Below are 15,083 nucleotides of genomic sequence, written 5' to 3' on the forward strand. Positions count from 1 at the left end.
AATTTAAGATTTAATTAATTAATTAATTAATTTGACAGAGATCACAAGTAGGCAGAGAGGCAGGCAGAGAGAGAGGAGGAAGCAGGCTCCCCGCTGAGCAGAGAGCCCGATGCGGGGCTCGATCCCAGGACCCCGGGATCATGACCTGAGCCAAAGGCAGAGGCTTAACCCACTGAGCCCCCCAGCCGCCCCCAGAGATGGGTTTAAGCCTCTGACGCGGGAAGCTTGGTGTGCTTGGTGTGGGGCATTGGCTTCAAGGCCAAGTGAAACTCTTAAAAGCTGTTTAGGACCCCAGAAGGCTCTTGTTTGTATGGGTTCTATCTACTGGTGTTTACCAAAAAAGAAATTAGAACTGAAGCTTAAAAAAAAAATACTTAGAAATAACGAACGTAAGCATGTAACATGCTGTTTACATGTTAAGGTAAATAATTTCTGTGAAAAGTAACTATTTTCTTAAACAACCACCTCAGGAGAGTGGCATTGCTTTACAGGTTGGTCTGTTTTATGTCTGGCTCCGACTGAAGGGGTGTGTTGTTTGGTTGCAATCTATGAAGGAGGTCTGGCCTCACATAGACGTGTGTTTTGAGCCTTTTAGGTAGTTCCGGATGCTTTCGTATCCTGTGCTAGGACCTGACAGGGCAAAGCGGTGCTGATGGCCTCCCTTCCCTGTGAGGGTTCAGCCCATGCCCTTGCCCTGCGTCTTAGCGCTGCTCCCCGTGTGTGTCTGAAGATGAGGTGCTGCCCCCTGGGGAAACACCGGCTCGCTGAGTTGTGGGGAACTTCCAGGCGTTGACACGTTTCGTTATCCGACATCAGACATCGGACCTCCTAGGAACATTGCCCGTGTCATCACAAGTCTGTAGGTGATGGGCGGCCGGCTGTCAAGCTCATGGAGGCAGACACACGTTTACCAAAATTCCCACTTCCGCTCAGAAGCCAGAATTTTGACACTGGCAACATGCCGTTGGTTTTCTTTGAGGTCACAGGCTCCCTGTGTTTATTTTGAGGAAGTGTTTGGCAGATACCCAGTCTGCGCAGCCGTAGCTCTGGCCAGTTCTTCCAAATGCAGATTCCCAGTGAGTGACACAGCCCGGCCCCTGTGCCAGGCCTTTCCTGAGTGGCCAGCAGCCCTGGATTGCTGCTTGCTTACCTTTCTTCTGCTGCTTTCAGGAGAAGGCCGGTGGGGAGGTCGCTAATCCCACTGCTTCACCAGGGGCATTCTCAGGTGAAGGTGGCTTTACCTGAGTGCCCAGCATTGAAGGATCACTTAGACGTTTAATTTGGTGCCATCATCTTGACTCCTGATAAGGTGCCCCAGGAAGCACAGTGAAAGAGGCAAGTGGGGCCCTAGTAGTAAATAGAGCTTTGACCTCTTGGACCCCTGGAAGGGTCTTGGGACCCCAGAGAACTGTTTGAGAGTGGGTGCGGGCCGGAGGTGTTTGGGATGCAGCCATGTTGGGCTAGGAGATGGGGCAAGGCCTGAGCACTCTGGGCCTTGTCCTGGATTGCTGTGGGAGGTCAGTGGGGCCCTGGGGTCAGATGCGATGGCCCCCTGCCCACCTTGCTGAGAGGCATGGCCAAGACCAGGCCCTGGGAGGGATGGGGTCAAGTCACGTGCTACTGATACACTTTGAGGGCAGGCAAGTAATGGGGGCAGGTGAGGCAGGGCAGGAGAGGGTTTTCCTGGGTCCACGTGCAGGGGGATCAAGGGCTCGGCTCTGTGAGGCGTCCCAAGAGCCCATCCCTGGGCTCCACCAGTGCTGCCGTAGCTTCTCATCTCTCCGTACTCTGTAAACCCGGATTCTTTGTAAACTCTCCTACTTTTAATGTTTTTTTTTAAAGATTTATTTATGTCCGAGAGAGAGAATGCATGGGAAGGGGAGGGGAAGCAGAGCCAGCCCAGCTCGGTCTCCTGACCCAGGGGCTCAGTTTCTAAAACCAAGAGCTGGATGCTCAACCGGCTGAGCCACCAGACGCCCCTAGACTGTCCTTGTAAATGCTGGCAGCTGACTGAAGATGGGAACTTGTGCAGCACAGCTCTGTGGGTCCGTCTCAGTAGTGCTTCCTTGGTGACCCCAGCTCTGCATCCGCCCAGCACCCGGGCCACGTGCGTGCCAGCCCAGGCGTGGCCACCTGGAGTGGGAGCTAGACGGAAAGCTCCTCCTCCGCGGGTAGGGGGCTCTCGGGCAGGAGATAGGACGGTGGACAACTGTGCGGTGTGGCCCCTGCTGCTGTAGGAGCCTCAGAGTCTTGAACTTACCTCACTCTCCCCTCCCCCCGCTGGCACTGGTCCTGTCTTCCAGGAGCCTCAGTTCTCTTGGTGGGAAATGGTGGAGGGAACCCACATTCTGTGCGCGGGGTGCTGCTTGCTGCTGGGGTGTCCTTGCTTCTGGGCCCTTGCCAGCCCGGAGCTTCAGCTGTGCATGCTGCTCCGAGCTCCCTCCCCCACTGCCGTGTTCCCAGAGCTAAAGCCAGTGCCCATGCCGTTAAGCTCAGGCCACCCACCTTGTGTTGGCAGCGCTTCCTCAGCCCCAGCCCCAAGCTGCAGAGTGGCAGGACGTGAAGTCTGTGCAGAAGTCCTGTTTGGTTCTGCTGTCGCCAGGACAGGATTTTGTTGCTGGTTTGGGCTGTGTGTTCCACCTTCAGCCCTCTCTTGGTCTAGTGTCGATTTTACAGGTTGTTAGCCCTTTGAAATGGTGATGAAGACCGTGTTCCTTCTTGCTAGTACGTGTAGGCTCCGCGCACGGAGAGCGTCTGAAGTTGGGAGGGTTTTGTTCTTTCTGGTCTGATTGTGGGCTGAGCTCACTTTGCACTTCTGGATGTGCACGCTGGCCGTTCCCTGCTCTGCCCTCGCTCACCGTCCTCTGCCCACACAGCAGATACTGGCTGTGTGTCTCGGCTGTCGCAGAGAATCCTCCCAGGCATACAGCCGTGCGGGAAGCAGACATGGAAGTGGACCCAGTGGCCTTTCTTTCTTTTTTTTTTTTTTTAAAGATTTTATTTATTTATTTGGCAGACAGAGATCACAAGTAGGCAGAGAGGCAGGCAGAGAGAGAGAGAGAGGAGGAAGCAGGCTCCCTGCTGAGGTGAGAGCCCGATGTGGGGCTTGATCCCAGGACCCTGAGATTATGACCTGAGCCGAAGGCAGAGGCTTAACCCACTGAGCCACCCAGGCGCCCCCCCAGTGGCCTTTCTTGCTGGGGCCTCTTAGGCCCCACGTGCTCATCGGTTCCTTCTGCGTGCCGCACATCGCCGACATTCTGGGGCTGTGTCAGAGAACAGGACAGGCCTCTCTTGTGGGACCCAGAGTTTGCATGTTGGTGGGGCGGGCAGACAGGCTGGGTGGCATGTCTTGCGGGGGGTGGTGGCACCAAGCAGACAACAAGGCAGGGCCCAGGAGAGGCTGTCTGATAAGGTGATTGGCCTGTTGAGAGGCTGCAGGGTCCAGGGGCTGGCGTCTGGGGTCAGAGTGTGGAAGGTGGAGCAGCGGCTGGGCCCTGTGGCTTTGCTGCCAACAATGAACACTTGTTTCTCCTTAGTGACCTGGGAAGACCCTGGGGCTTGGGGAGGGCTGCCTCCAAGTCTGATCCCTGCAAGGAAATCTTCCCCATCTTCTGGGAGGAAGTCTCAGAGCCTCTGGACTTTTCTTTGCTGCTGACGCTATGACTTCTGGCTTCCTGTGGCAGGAGTGGCTGAGAGAGGGATTACAGGAGGGGTCTGCCTTTGAAAGGGGGTTCACTTTGGAAGCCACCAGTGGGGCCACATGTGACGCTCTAGGGAAAGGTGGGAGGGCCATGCTCGTTCCCTGTCTTGTCCTGTGTACCCGGGGAGATGAAGTCGGCTGTGTTCAGGAACTGCAGGTGGGAGCCTTCTGGAAGCACTGAGCTAGGAGGGGCTTCCTGGGACTGGAGGCTGCTGTGCGACCTTGAGGTGGTTTGGTGGTCCAGAGTGATCGGGTAGGGCAGTGCCCCTGCTCTTGGGCCCCACGCTTGGCGTTCAGTGAAATCAGCAGGGAGCTCAAGGTTCTGCAGGAATGTTGTGAGAATGTGTTGTGGTATCTTTTGGAGAATGCATTCCAGATGTTAGGTGTTACGGGAGTTGTGCCCTTAGAGTCTGAAACTCTTAAGTGGGGAGCCTGGAGGGTCTGCATCCTCCCCCCTTCTCCTTCTCCACGGTCTCATGGTGATGACTGCTGCCGCACCTGGAGGGACCCATTCAGGAATGTTTTGTGTGTTTACAGTCACTTTTCCAGCCAGATTCTAAGCCTCCCAAAGGCAAGAAGTTTTAAAAAACAATTCCAAGATCTTTCGTAATTTATGCCTCCATGTAGTAGAGCAAATACTTAATGATTCACGTATTTACTGAATTTTCTTGGTTTATCCATTTCTGCAAATTTTTTTGTAGGTTGTTAGACATTTGAAATATTTCGATGAATTCTTGTCAGCGGCAGAATGCACCTTGATATAATTTGTAGCATTCCTGTAACAACCAAAACATTTGAGGTTTCTAGTTATGTAAGTAATGCATGAACGTGTTCCTATTCTTAAACAACTGTCTCCAAAAATACAGTTAGGTCGAAGTTTCCTCGGGCTGGTTTCAGAGTGTCATTCCTCCTCCTGGAGGTGACTGTTACCTGCCGGCTTGAACACCCCCTAGCCCTCTGGTCATCTGATAGTGAGTCTTTCCCTGGATCCAGACACGAAGTCCATCTCAAGAGATCCTGGCGGAGAATTGCGTAATCTGACTGCAGGTGAACCCAGGCTGATGGCTGTTTCTTCTTTAGCAGGCAGTTCCGGCGAAGGGGGAGACGAAGCAGGATTGCTGCATGAAAACAGAGCTGCTGAGGGAAGGTAAGGGTGCAGTTTGCTCCTGCAGAAGTGGCCAGAGGACCTGTCGCTCTGGCATCCCCTCGCCCGTCCCCGGCTCCTGACATCCTTGCTTCCAGCCAGGCCGCCGTATGGCTTCCCACTTCCCATTCCCAGATGGACACAAAGCCACACACAAGAGATCTGCTAGAGAAGGGGACCGTTCCCAAAAAGTGACAGACAGACACCTGGTAGGCCCTTGTCGTACGTGCACCTGGAAACTCGAAGCGAGAAGGGCCGTGTGGATGTTTATGGCAGCTTCATTCTCATCACCCCGAGCTGAGCCACTCAGGTGCCCGTCCCGGGCTTCCAGCCGGTGCACACCTGGTGGGTGGGGCACAGCAGGCCCGAAGAGGGAGTGGCGGCGTCCACAGCCGCACAGATGACACTGACCCGTTTCACTAAGTGAAGGGGCGCGGACCCACAGGCCATGTGCTTGGTGACTCCATTTGTATGACATTTTGGACAAGGTAAAAGCAGAGGCTAGCAAAGCAGCAGATTTGCGGGGAGGTGCAGGGGGGTTGCAGAGGGCCAGACCTGTGAGGGGCTGCGGTGGGAGGCACTCTCTTCTGTCAGGGCTGTGGAACACACCGTGACACGTGAGTCCCACTGTGTCACACGTGAGCCACGTGGGGGCCGCTGAGAAGTTCATTTAGGAGAGCTGCATTTGGCCTGGGCACCATGAGGCTGGTGGCTCAGGAGTGGTGCCGACACTGGGCTTCGCTTGGCCGTGTCTGTCTGTGGAGGTGGGCGAGCAGCCCTGGGCTGCCATGTGGCCGCAGGAGCTGAGCAGGTGAGCAGCGCACCGTCCCATCATCTGGCCGGCTCCCGGTAAGGATAGTGCAGGAGGAGCCTGCCCAGGTCACGGGACTGTCCTCCTTCCTGACCTTGGGCGCTGCTCCAAGCACTGTGGGTACGCTGGCTGCATGCCCGCCCAGTGATGTGTGATTCTGTCTCTCTTCTTCCAAGGAGGGGGAGCGGAAATGGGTGCACTGCCGGGATGAGGTCACCCAGGCTGTCAGACTGGCAGCTGGACCCTTCCTCTGAGGACACAGAGACGATGGCGTGCAGGTGGTGCTGGCCATGGCCACGGCCACCAAGACCACTGTGTGCATCAGCAGGAGAGATCAGGGCTGCGATCTGATGGGTACAGAGCTGGGGCCCGTCTCCCCAGGCCCTGCAGGTCGGCCTGCAGTGTCCCGGCACGGACCTGTGTGTCTTGGCAGGTGTCAGCCTCTGAGTCCCTGGATGCAGCCCCTCACGGCCTAGTGGTAGGACAGGGCCCGCCCTGCAGCCCATGCCAGTAGCTGCTCTCCTGTGCCTTTCCTGAGCTGTAGTGTGGCCGTCCGGCATGCATTGCTGCAGCCCGTGTCTGCATCCCGGGCAGTACAGGAGCCGCCAGCATACCTTTTCACGTCTACATAGTCACCTGCTCGTGTGACCACCACATACATGTCCAGGGGCCACTGTGGGTGAAGGCACAGCACGGGCACTCCGGCAGCCTGGGCCATAGCCAGGACTATCCCTGGAAGTGCGTGACTTGGTGCACGAACAGGCTTGTTATGGAAACACTTCGGATCCCTGTAGAGTTCTGGGGACTCCTGGGAGCAGGGCGGGTCCGGAGATGCAGTGCCTGCTGTGCTTTCTGAGACAGTTTCTAAACCCTGCTCCCTCCCTGTTGAGGATCCTGAGCTCAGGTCTGACCCAGCCAGGCACTTTCTGGGTGGATTGCGGGGCCTCTGGGTACCTCATCCAGCCGTCAGCTCCCCTGTGCTACGGCCCCTGGCCAGCCCTGGGGCATGCCGCTTCCCAGAGGTGCCCTCCATACAGACCCACCCACACCTTCCTCTGCCTCGAGGGGCACCTGGGGGGCTCAGGGGGTTAAGCCTCTGTCTTCGGCTCAGGTCATGATCCCGGGGTCCTGGGATTGAGCCCCGCATCGGGCTCCCTACTCGGTGGGCAGCCTGCCTCTCCCTCTCCCACTCCCCCTGCTTGTGTTCTGTCTCTCGCTGTGTCTCTCTCTGTCAAATAAATAAATAAATAAATAAATCTTTAAAAAAAGAGAGAGAAGACCTGCCTCGGGGTTTCTTCCTGGTGCTGTGCTTCCCTCCACTCCTTGAGGTGTTCTCGTCCATGGACATCCATGGTCTCTCCCTTTTCTTCCCTCCCCATCTCCCCAGCTCCCCCCACCCCTGGGCCTTTTCTCACAGAAGTTGGGGATAAATAAATAAATAATGTGGATAAATGAACTTTCTGCTCTGACACACTGCCCCGAGCCACGGCCTTGAGCCCTCCTTCTGAGGAACCGTGGGACTGCACCTTTGACACTCGCACCAGCAGCGTGGCAGGGCCTGCCCTCCACTGCCTGCCAGCACTTGGGACTGCCTGTCGCTTCCACGCTGGCTGTCCCGGCGGGTGCAGAGTGCCGTCCCGTTGTGGTTCTGACGTGCGCTTTCCAGATGATCAGTTGAGCATCTCTTCGCGCGCTTAGTGTTGTCAGCCCTGTATATGTTTGGGGATGTGTAGTTTAGATCCTTTGCCTGTTTTTCAAATTGGTTATTGATTTTTCCTGTTGGGTCGTCAGAGTCCTGTATGTATTGCAGAAACACGTTCCTCATCAGATGTGTGACTTGCAAGTGTTGTCTCCCATCCCAGCCTTGGCTTTTCAGTTGTTTGACAGCGTCCTTTGAAGCACAGAAGTTTCTAAATATTTTTAAGATTTATTTATCTGTGAGAGCGCACGCGTGAGCACAGGCAGGGGGAGCAGCAGGCTCCCCCCGAGCAGTGAGCCTGATGCGGGACTCGATCCCAGGACCCCAAGATCATGACCCGAGCCGAAGGCGGACGCTTCGCGGACTAGGCCCCCCAGGCGCCCCTGTATGCTTAGACTTAAGAAACTGCTGAACTGTGCTGCGAAGCCCCGGCACCATTCGGTATGACAGCAGTTGTGCACGGGGACCTCCTGTCCTCATCCGAGGTTTTAATCACCCCCGTCGGTGGGCATCAGGTGGCATCGCCGTGCTGGCCAGATTTGCTGTTTAACTTTTGAGAAATTTTTAATCTTGATGAAGTCTGATTTGTCACTTTCCTTTTTGGGATTGTGCTTTGCTGTCAATGTGTCTCGCCTAGCCCTAGATCCTAAAGATTTCTTCATTTCTTGTTTTTTTCCTCTCCAAGTTACATAGTTTTACATTTTGCATTTTCCTTTGTTCTCCATTTTGAGTTAGTTTTATAGATTCTTTTTTTTTTTATTAAAGATTTTATTTTTTTTATTTGACACAGAGAGAGAGAGAGAGTGGGAGGGGCAGAGGGAGAAGGAGACTCCCCGCTGAGCAGGGAGACCGATGCGGGGCTCGATCCCAGGACCCTGGGATCAGGACCTGACCTGAAAGCAGACACGTAACCGACTGAGCCACCCAGGTGCCCTGTAGATTCATTTCTAGAATCAGTCTTCGAAAAGTCAGTCATTGGTTCCTGCAGTTTGTAGATTACTTTGGGTTTTGTGCGGTGGGTCACGTCAGTTCCAAGTAAATTTGGCTGCTGCTTTCTGACCTGAACGCCCTGTGTCACGTTTTCTTGCTCGTTTGATGGCTCTGGCCAGAGCCTTCAGAAGAATGGATATTAGTAGCAATGGCCGATGGCCACAGTTCGGGCCTCTGAGAGGAAGAGGGCCGCTCCCTTCTCTAGCCAGCGTCTCACAGCAGGCGGAGCCTGCGCAGCCGGCTTCCCCACGCCGGGCAGGTCTCCCGCTCTCCTCGACGCCCGCTGGGCAGCCTGTAAGCCGGCTCCGCTTTGAACCCACAGGCTAGGGGCTCGGTCCCACCAGGCCCCAGTCCCAAGTCGAGAGTCCCTGGGTGCACGCAACTTGCTACACGAGGGCCTGGCTGTGAACTGGAGGTGCCCACAGCCCCCTCCTCGAGTTCATGGAACTCAGGGAACCACGGACTCGCTGTCGCTGGTCTATTACAGAGGGCACGACTCCGGAGCGGCCCCGTGGGAGTGAGGCACAGGGCCGGGTGTGGGGGGATGGTGGCGGAGCTTCTGTGCCCTCTGGGGGTGCACCGCCCTCCCCATGAGGGCGTGTTGCCCACCTGGGAGCTCTCTGAACCCCATAGCTCGGGGACTTCTGTGGCGGCATGATGGATTGTTAACTGGGTCTGCAACCCCTCTCCGCTCTCTGGAGGGTGGGGGTAGGGCCGCAAGTGCCGGGCTTCGTAGTGTGACCAGCCCTGTCTGCAGTCCCCTCAGGAGCCGCGGGCAGAGACCACGTACCTGTATCTTGTTACATCACAGCATCTAATCATATTTATCTTTCCTTGTTTCTGTTAAGACTTATGCTTTGGATGTGTAGCAAAATCTCCCCGTTTCTAGGCCATAGATCTGTGTTCTACATTTTCCCTTGTTAACTGCCTTTGTTGAGAATTTCCGGACTCAGATGTGTGGATGAGCCTCCAGGGGTCTCGGTGAGGCCCAGATGTGTGGAACCCAGCTTCAGAGGTTCGGAACCAGCAGGTCCAGGCACGGCTGCGGAAATCTGCCTTCTAGCCGGCAGTCCGTGCCCTGCCCCCTCGGGCTGCTGTCTAGACCCTGCTGTGCCTAGTGGGCACCGCAGCCCCCCTTGTGGTGGTGCTGTGGGAAGGCCTGTGGCATCCTCCTCTGATGCAGGGAGACTGTTTCCCTGTGCCTTTACTATTCTTTTCTGTGATTCACTTTGCTGTTTGGAAAAATCTGTTTTTCCCTTTACGTTTTAGAACAAGGTATGGAGTTGGTCATACACCGATGGAGCTGTGATTGGCCGTCACTGAACTTACGGACTCAGTTAGAGGCAGCTTGACGCTTTGTCATCCCGTTTAGGGCCATGTTTTCATTTAAAATCTTTTTCTTGGGGCGCCTGGGTGGCTCAGTGGGTTAAACCTCTGCCTTTGGCTCAGGTCATGATCTCAGGGTCCTGGGATCGAGCCTTGCGTCGAGCTCTCTGCTTGGCGGGGAGCCTGCTTCCTCCTCTCTCTCTTCCTGCTTGTGATCTCTCTCTCTGTTAAATAAATAAATAAAATCTTTAAAAATAAATAAATAAATAAATAAATAAATAAATAAATAAATAAATGAAATCTTTTTCTTCACAGAGGCCTTAAATAGTCTGGTCTAAAATTTTGTATTCGTTATAGTTTTTCCTGCTTTTGCGAATAGTATTTTTCCCCTCTCTTATTTTCTAGTTAATACCAGTGCAGGAAGATGCCCTTGAGTTTTGTAGCTTGAGGTTTGAAGTCAGCAGTCTCACTGCACTCTTATGTGTTAATTGCTAATGGACTGCATTTTTAAAGTAAATAATGGTGTTGGGTACAGAGGCTGGAGTTCTTCCTTTGTCTCCAGTGCCTCTCATTTCCACGTTCCCTCTTATGCCTGCCGGTTTACCTGTTTTTGTGTGAGATCCTTGTGGCATTTCTGATCTCACATGGAATTCACTTTTTTCTTTCTTTCTTTTCAAGGTTTTATTTATATATTTATTTGAGAGAGAGGGAGAGCAAGCGAGCGTGCATGTGCGCGTGAGCGGGGGGAGGGGCTGAGAGAGAGAGAAACTTAAGCAGACTCCACGCTGAGTGCAGAGCCAGACTCGAGGCTTGATCTCGTGACCCTGAGATCATGACCTGAGCCAAAACCAAGAGTTGGACACTTAACCCACTGAGCTACCCAGGTGCCCTGAAATTCACTCATTTCTGAATTAAGTATATACTTCCTGCAGATCTTGGTGTATGGCCTTTGCTAACTCTGTCCAAGTAAGGTCCTGCCTATTCTGTCTTGCTGAGGGTTTTTAAAAGAAAAAAATCCTTAATTAATAACTGTGTGTTCATTTAGAAAGTATTAGAAAGTATGTGCTGCACTCATATTGTGTCCCAGGCCCTGTTTCTGCCTCGAGGCGCAGAGCGGACAGACGAAAGTCTTGCAGACCTCACGCTCTGTGGCAGAGGAGCGGACGGCTGATACCATAACGTGGGGTCTCCTGTGGGTGTCAGTAGAGTGAAGCGTGGAGTCTTGAAGTCGCCTGAAGCTCTTTCTGCATCCAGGGGTGTGTGATCATGAGTTTTCAGCTTTTGCCTTTGTTGGTGAGGTTGGATATATGCATACATCTTCTGATGCAAAATGCACTTGCTTATAATTGGTCCTGGACAAGGTCTGTTGAGTTGTCCTGGGAGACCAGGCTTTTATAGAGTATAGGTTGTAGTCTGGATGTTTGTAATGGGCCTTCTGGCTGATGCACTGAAAATACGACCCTTTCTCTTGTTTCTTTTAACCATTTTCTTTAAGTTTGTTCTTGTGAAGCTGTTTCTTTTTCTTTCTTTTTTTTTTTTTAAGATTTTATTTATCTATTTGTTAGAGAGAGAGAGAGAGAGAGAGCACGAGCACAGGCAGACAGAGTGATAGGCAGAGGCAGAGGGAGAAGCAGGCTCCCCGCCGAGCAAGAAGCCCAATATGGGACTCGATCCCAGGACACCAGGATCATGACCGGAGCCGAAGGCAGCCGCCTAACCAACTGAGCCACCCAGGTGTCCCGTGAAGCTGTTTCTGAGGCCTTGCTTTCTGTCTTTAAACCATGCTCAGTTTTATTTTACGGTCATGTGTTTGTTCCTGGTGGATAGGCAAATCTGTGTAATGGGTTTTGAGATCTTGCTATCTTTTAAAAATGAATTTACCCAACAAACGGGGAGTCTTTATCTTGTGCTTCTGGTTTTAGACTGTGTCCTCCGAGGCAGGACTACAGAGCCTGGCTGCCCCTCGCACACGGGGTGGACAGATAGCTGGCATGTCTGAGCTCAGGGCGGATTCCCCTGTTCAGGGTTTGGCCTTCTCCAAACTTTAACCAATTACTTGTCAAAATTAGTGTCTAAGACATCATTTTATTGTTTTTTTTTAAAGATTTTTTAATGTTTATTTTTAGGTAAGTTCTACATCCAGCATGGGGCTTGAACTTACAACCCTGAGATTAAGAGTTGCAGGCTTTTCGACTGAGCCACCTAGGCTCCCCTAAGACACCATTTTATATTTAATCTGTTTGAACTTAAGTCTACTTTGTACATGAAATGAGACGATTTTTCCTGGGACAGTTTCACGTTACACCCCTCCAGGTAACTGTTGGGTGGGCTGTGTCCTGACAGAGCGGTGACACCGTCTCCTCTGTTCACAGAGCTCTCGATGGCAGCCGATGGAGGCTCAGCAGAGAAGCAGGGAGGAGAGGCCCCTGTGGCCGCGGACAGCGAAGCCAACGGGTCCTGTGGAAAGGGCGAGGCTGGCAGTCACATGACTGTAGCGCAGCACCCTCAGGAGAACACGGCGGTCAGCCCACAGGAAGGTACCAACAAACTAGCTCGAATAGCCGAAAATGGGGTTTCAGAAAGAGACAGTGAAGCGGGGAAGCAAAACCACATCAACACAGATGACTTCACACAGACTTCTGTCATCGGGAGCAATGGGTACTTCTTGAGTAAGCCGCCCCTGCAGGAGCAGCCCATGCGGATTACCAGCACTTTGGCTTCCTCGCTTCCTGGCCATGCTGCGAAAACCCTTCCCGGAGGTTCTGGCAAAGGGAGGACTCCCAGTGCTTTTTCTCAGGCGCCAGCCACAGCGCCGGCCAAGCTCGGGGAAGCAAGTAAAGAGACCGAGGACAAGAAGCCCACAGCCGCTGCTGCTGACATCAAGGTTCACAGGGCACGGAAGACCATGCCAAAACCCATCCTGGGCCTGGTAATGCGATCCCTGCCGGGACGGGGCTGCTCTCATTTCTGTCTTCCCTTCCTGTGCTTGTGTTCTCTTTGATCGCGGTGACGGCAGATGGACTCTGCGCATGAAGGAGAAAGGCCAGTAAATGGCAGTGGTTACCAACAGGTGGTTGTCTCTGGGCCTGGGAAGAGGATGAGAGGCTGCTGACCGTTCGGGCGTCAGCGACAGCGGTCGACACCTCCCCGCCCCTGCTTCGGGCCTGGGTGCTTTCTGCCGCTTGGGGAGAAGAGCGCGGACTCTCTCAGGAAATAAGTAGCCGTGACGTTGGTTAGGTTCTTGGTGTGACGGAAGGAAGGGACAAGGGACACACTGAGAACATGCCCAAGCCTCTGTTTTCATGCCAGGCCCATGGACGGAGGGAATGGGTAGCGAGAAGCCAGTCTCCTGCTGGGGGAGCATATTCTGTGCCGGGGCCTGGTGCGTTTGGTCAGAATGTCCACAGTCACGTTTGCCCTCCCAGTTCTCTGTCAGTCTGGCCAGGGGTGACTTCTACGTCTTTAGAGGGGTGCCCTTGGGATTGCTCGCACCTGGCGCTGCTGGTGTGCGTCCTAAAGCTCGTCTCACCATGCGGCTTTAGCAGATCACGTGTGGTGTCATCCGTGCAGCCTTGAGGGGCTGTGCCAGCGGCCGGTGCCCGCGGGCCTGTCTGTCTGAGACACGGGCCTTTCCTCGGTTCGAGGGAAGTGCTTCGTGCGGCTTTTCTTTCTGTGGCACTCTTGACGTGGACCTGGGCTGTGTTTTCCAGCTCTGGTTTCTTCTTCGGCACTTGCGTCCTTGCTCTTGTTCTTTATGCTGATGATTCCGCTTCCGATGTTCCGGTCCCGATCTCTCTCCTAGAGCATCCCGTCTTGCCCTTCGGAAGACGCTCGTTGCTGTTCTGCGGCGTGTGTCGCTGCTGCTCCCCGGGGCGCTCACCGTCTGGCTGTCCATCCGCTGCGCTCCCCGTGGCTGCCCGCGGGGGGCGCGGGGGGGTGCGCACTGATCCGCCTGCTGCTGGGTGCCCGCGGCTGCCCCGGACGCCCGCGTCTCTCCATGTGGGCCTTGGCCCTCCTAGTCCGCCTGGCCCTGCTGTGGTTTCCACCTTTTGCAGTACTCCTGGGCACGCTCCACAGCTTTAGAAAACCTTTTCAGTAATGCGGAATTCATAGGAAGCTGCGGGATAGTACAGAGAAACCCCATGTAGCCCTCACCTGGTCTCTTCACCGGGTCTCCCCCCCGGGCTGCATTTCACACAGGGAGAGCCCGGTGCAGATTTCTGGGAACAGCAGGACGGAACAGCTCCCAGGCCACCTTCGTCCCCCCCCACCCCGCCCACCATCCCAGTTCCCCATCTCCACAGCCGCGTCCTGTCCCGTGTTCTGTAGGAAGATGGGGGCCTTTGAGAGCAACCCCGTTCCAGTGGGACCAACCACACGGTGTCAGTGGGTCCTTTCCTTTTCCTGCTGAGGGGTTTCCTTGGGGGTCTGTGTCCCAGAACTGAACTGCTCCCAGGTTGAGGGGTGTTCGGGGCTTTTCCAGTCTGGGGCTGTTACATTAAAGTTGCTCTGGACGTTTACGTGCAGGTTTTTCTTTAGGCAGAAATCATTTCCCTGGGTTAGACGTCCAGGAACAAAATTGCAGGGTCATGTGTTCATTGGGTATTTAGCTTTTGTAAGTAGCTGCTCAGCCAGATTCCCAGCAGGCAGCAACATCTTCCCCCAGAAGCCAGGTCTGAGCCGTCTGCTCTCTCACACTGCTGCTGGCGGGTGCCGTCACCGCTCGTTTGGATTTTAACTGCGGTGCCTCAGCGCGGTTTTCATTTGAACACATCTAGTGGCCAGTGGTGCTGGACATCTTTTCAGGGCCGACTTGCCATCCGTACGTCCTTCTTCATGAAATGTGTGTCACACCTCTCGCCCGTATCACAGCTGCTTTGTGAGCTTTCACAGTTCTGGGTTTGAGCCCTTCGCCGTGGACCCACTGGCCGACTTCTCTCCGTCGGTGGCTCGTCCTCACCCTCCCAGTAGGGTCTTCCCTGGAGGACAGCCGTCGCACCCTGACCCTTCGTCGGAGTTTCTTCTTTCCTGGCTCGTCGTTTTGGTATCATATCTGCAAAGTCTCCAGCTAGCCCTGGGTCCCAAGACTTTTCTGTAATTTTTAAGGCAGTTTTTATTTTTGTATAGGTTTATATTTTTATAAATATATGGTCTGTTTGGGGTTAGTTTTTGTATTAGATAGCAGGTTGGGAGTAAGATTCGTTATTTTTGCCTGCCGTGTTTTGGCTCACCATTACCAATTTTTAAAATGCAAGTCAGAAACTTTTACATTGTTCATCTGTTTCTTTGAAATTATACTTTTATTCTGTTCTTGTTTCCAGGACTTTATTCTAATACACGTTTATTCTTGGGCATCTTTTATTGGCGCTCTGTCGTAATCCTCTAAGGAAAACAAGGCACTTTGGAATTT

General features: G+C 53.8%; 1 protein-coding gene across 4 annotated transcripts in view; it reads left to right on the forward strand.

Annotated features, from left to right (window-relative positions):
* Positions 1 to 4,786: 4,786 nt before the first annotated feature.
* Positions 4,787 to 15,083, forward strand: part of LOC111146323 (euchromatic histone lysine methyltransferase 1) — a 71,798-nt gene continuing 61,501 nt past the window's right edge. For all 4 annotated transcript variants that reach the window (XM_022501829.1, XM_022501830.1, XM_022501834.1 and 1 more), the window contains exons 1-2: positions 4,787 to 4,850; positions 12,046 to 12,602. In XM_022501829.1, coding sequence (XP_022357537.1) covers positions 4,826 to 4,850; positions 12,046 to 12,602 — 582 coding nt within the window. In that variant the 5' untranslated portion in view covers positions 4,787 to 4,825. The remainder of the gene's footprint in view (positions 4,851 to 12,045; positions 12,603 to 15,083) is intronic.

This window comes from Enhydra lutris, unplaced genomic scaffold (assembly GCF_002288905.1).
Source record: "Enhydra lutris kenyoni isolate GAN:26980312 unplaced genomic scaffold, ASM228890v2 scaffoldscaffold13, whole genome shotgun sequence".
Classification (NCBI taxonomy): domain Eukaryota; kingdom Metazoa; phylum Chordata; class Mammalia; order Carnivora; family Mustelidae; genus Enhydra; species Enhydra lutris.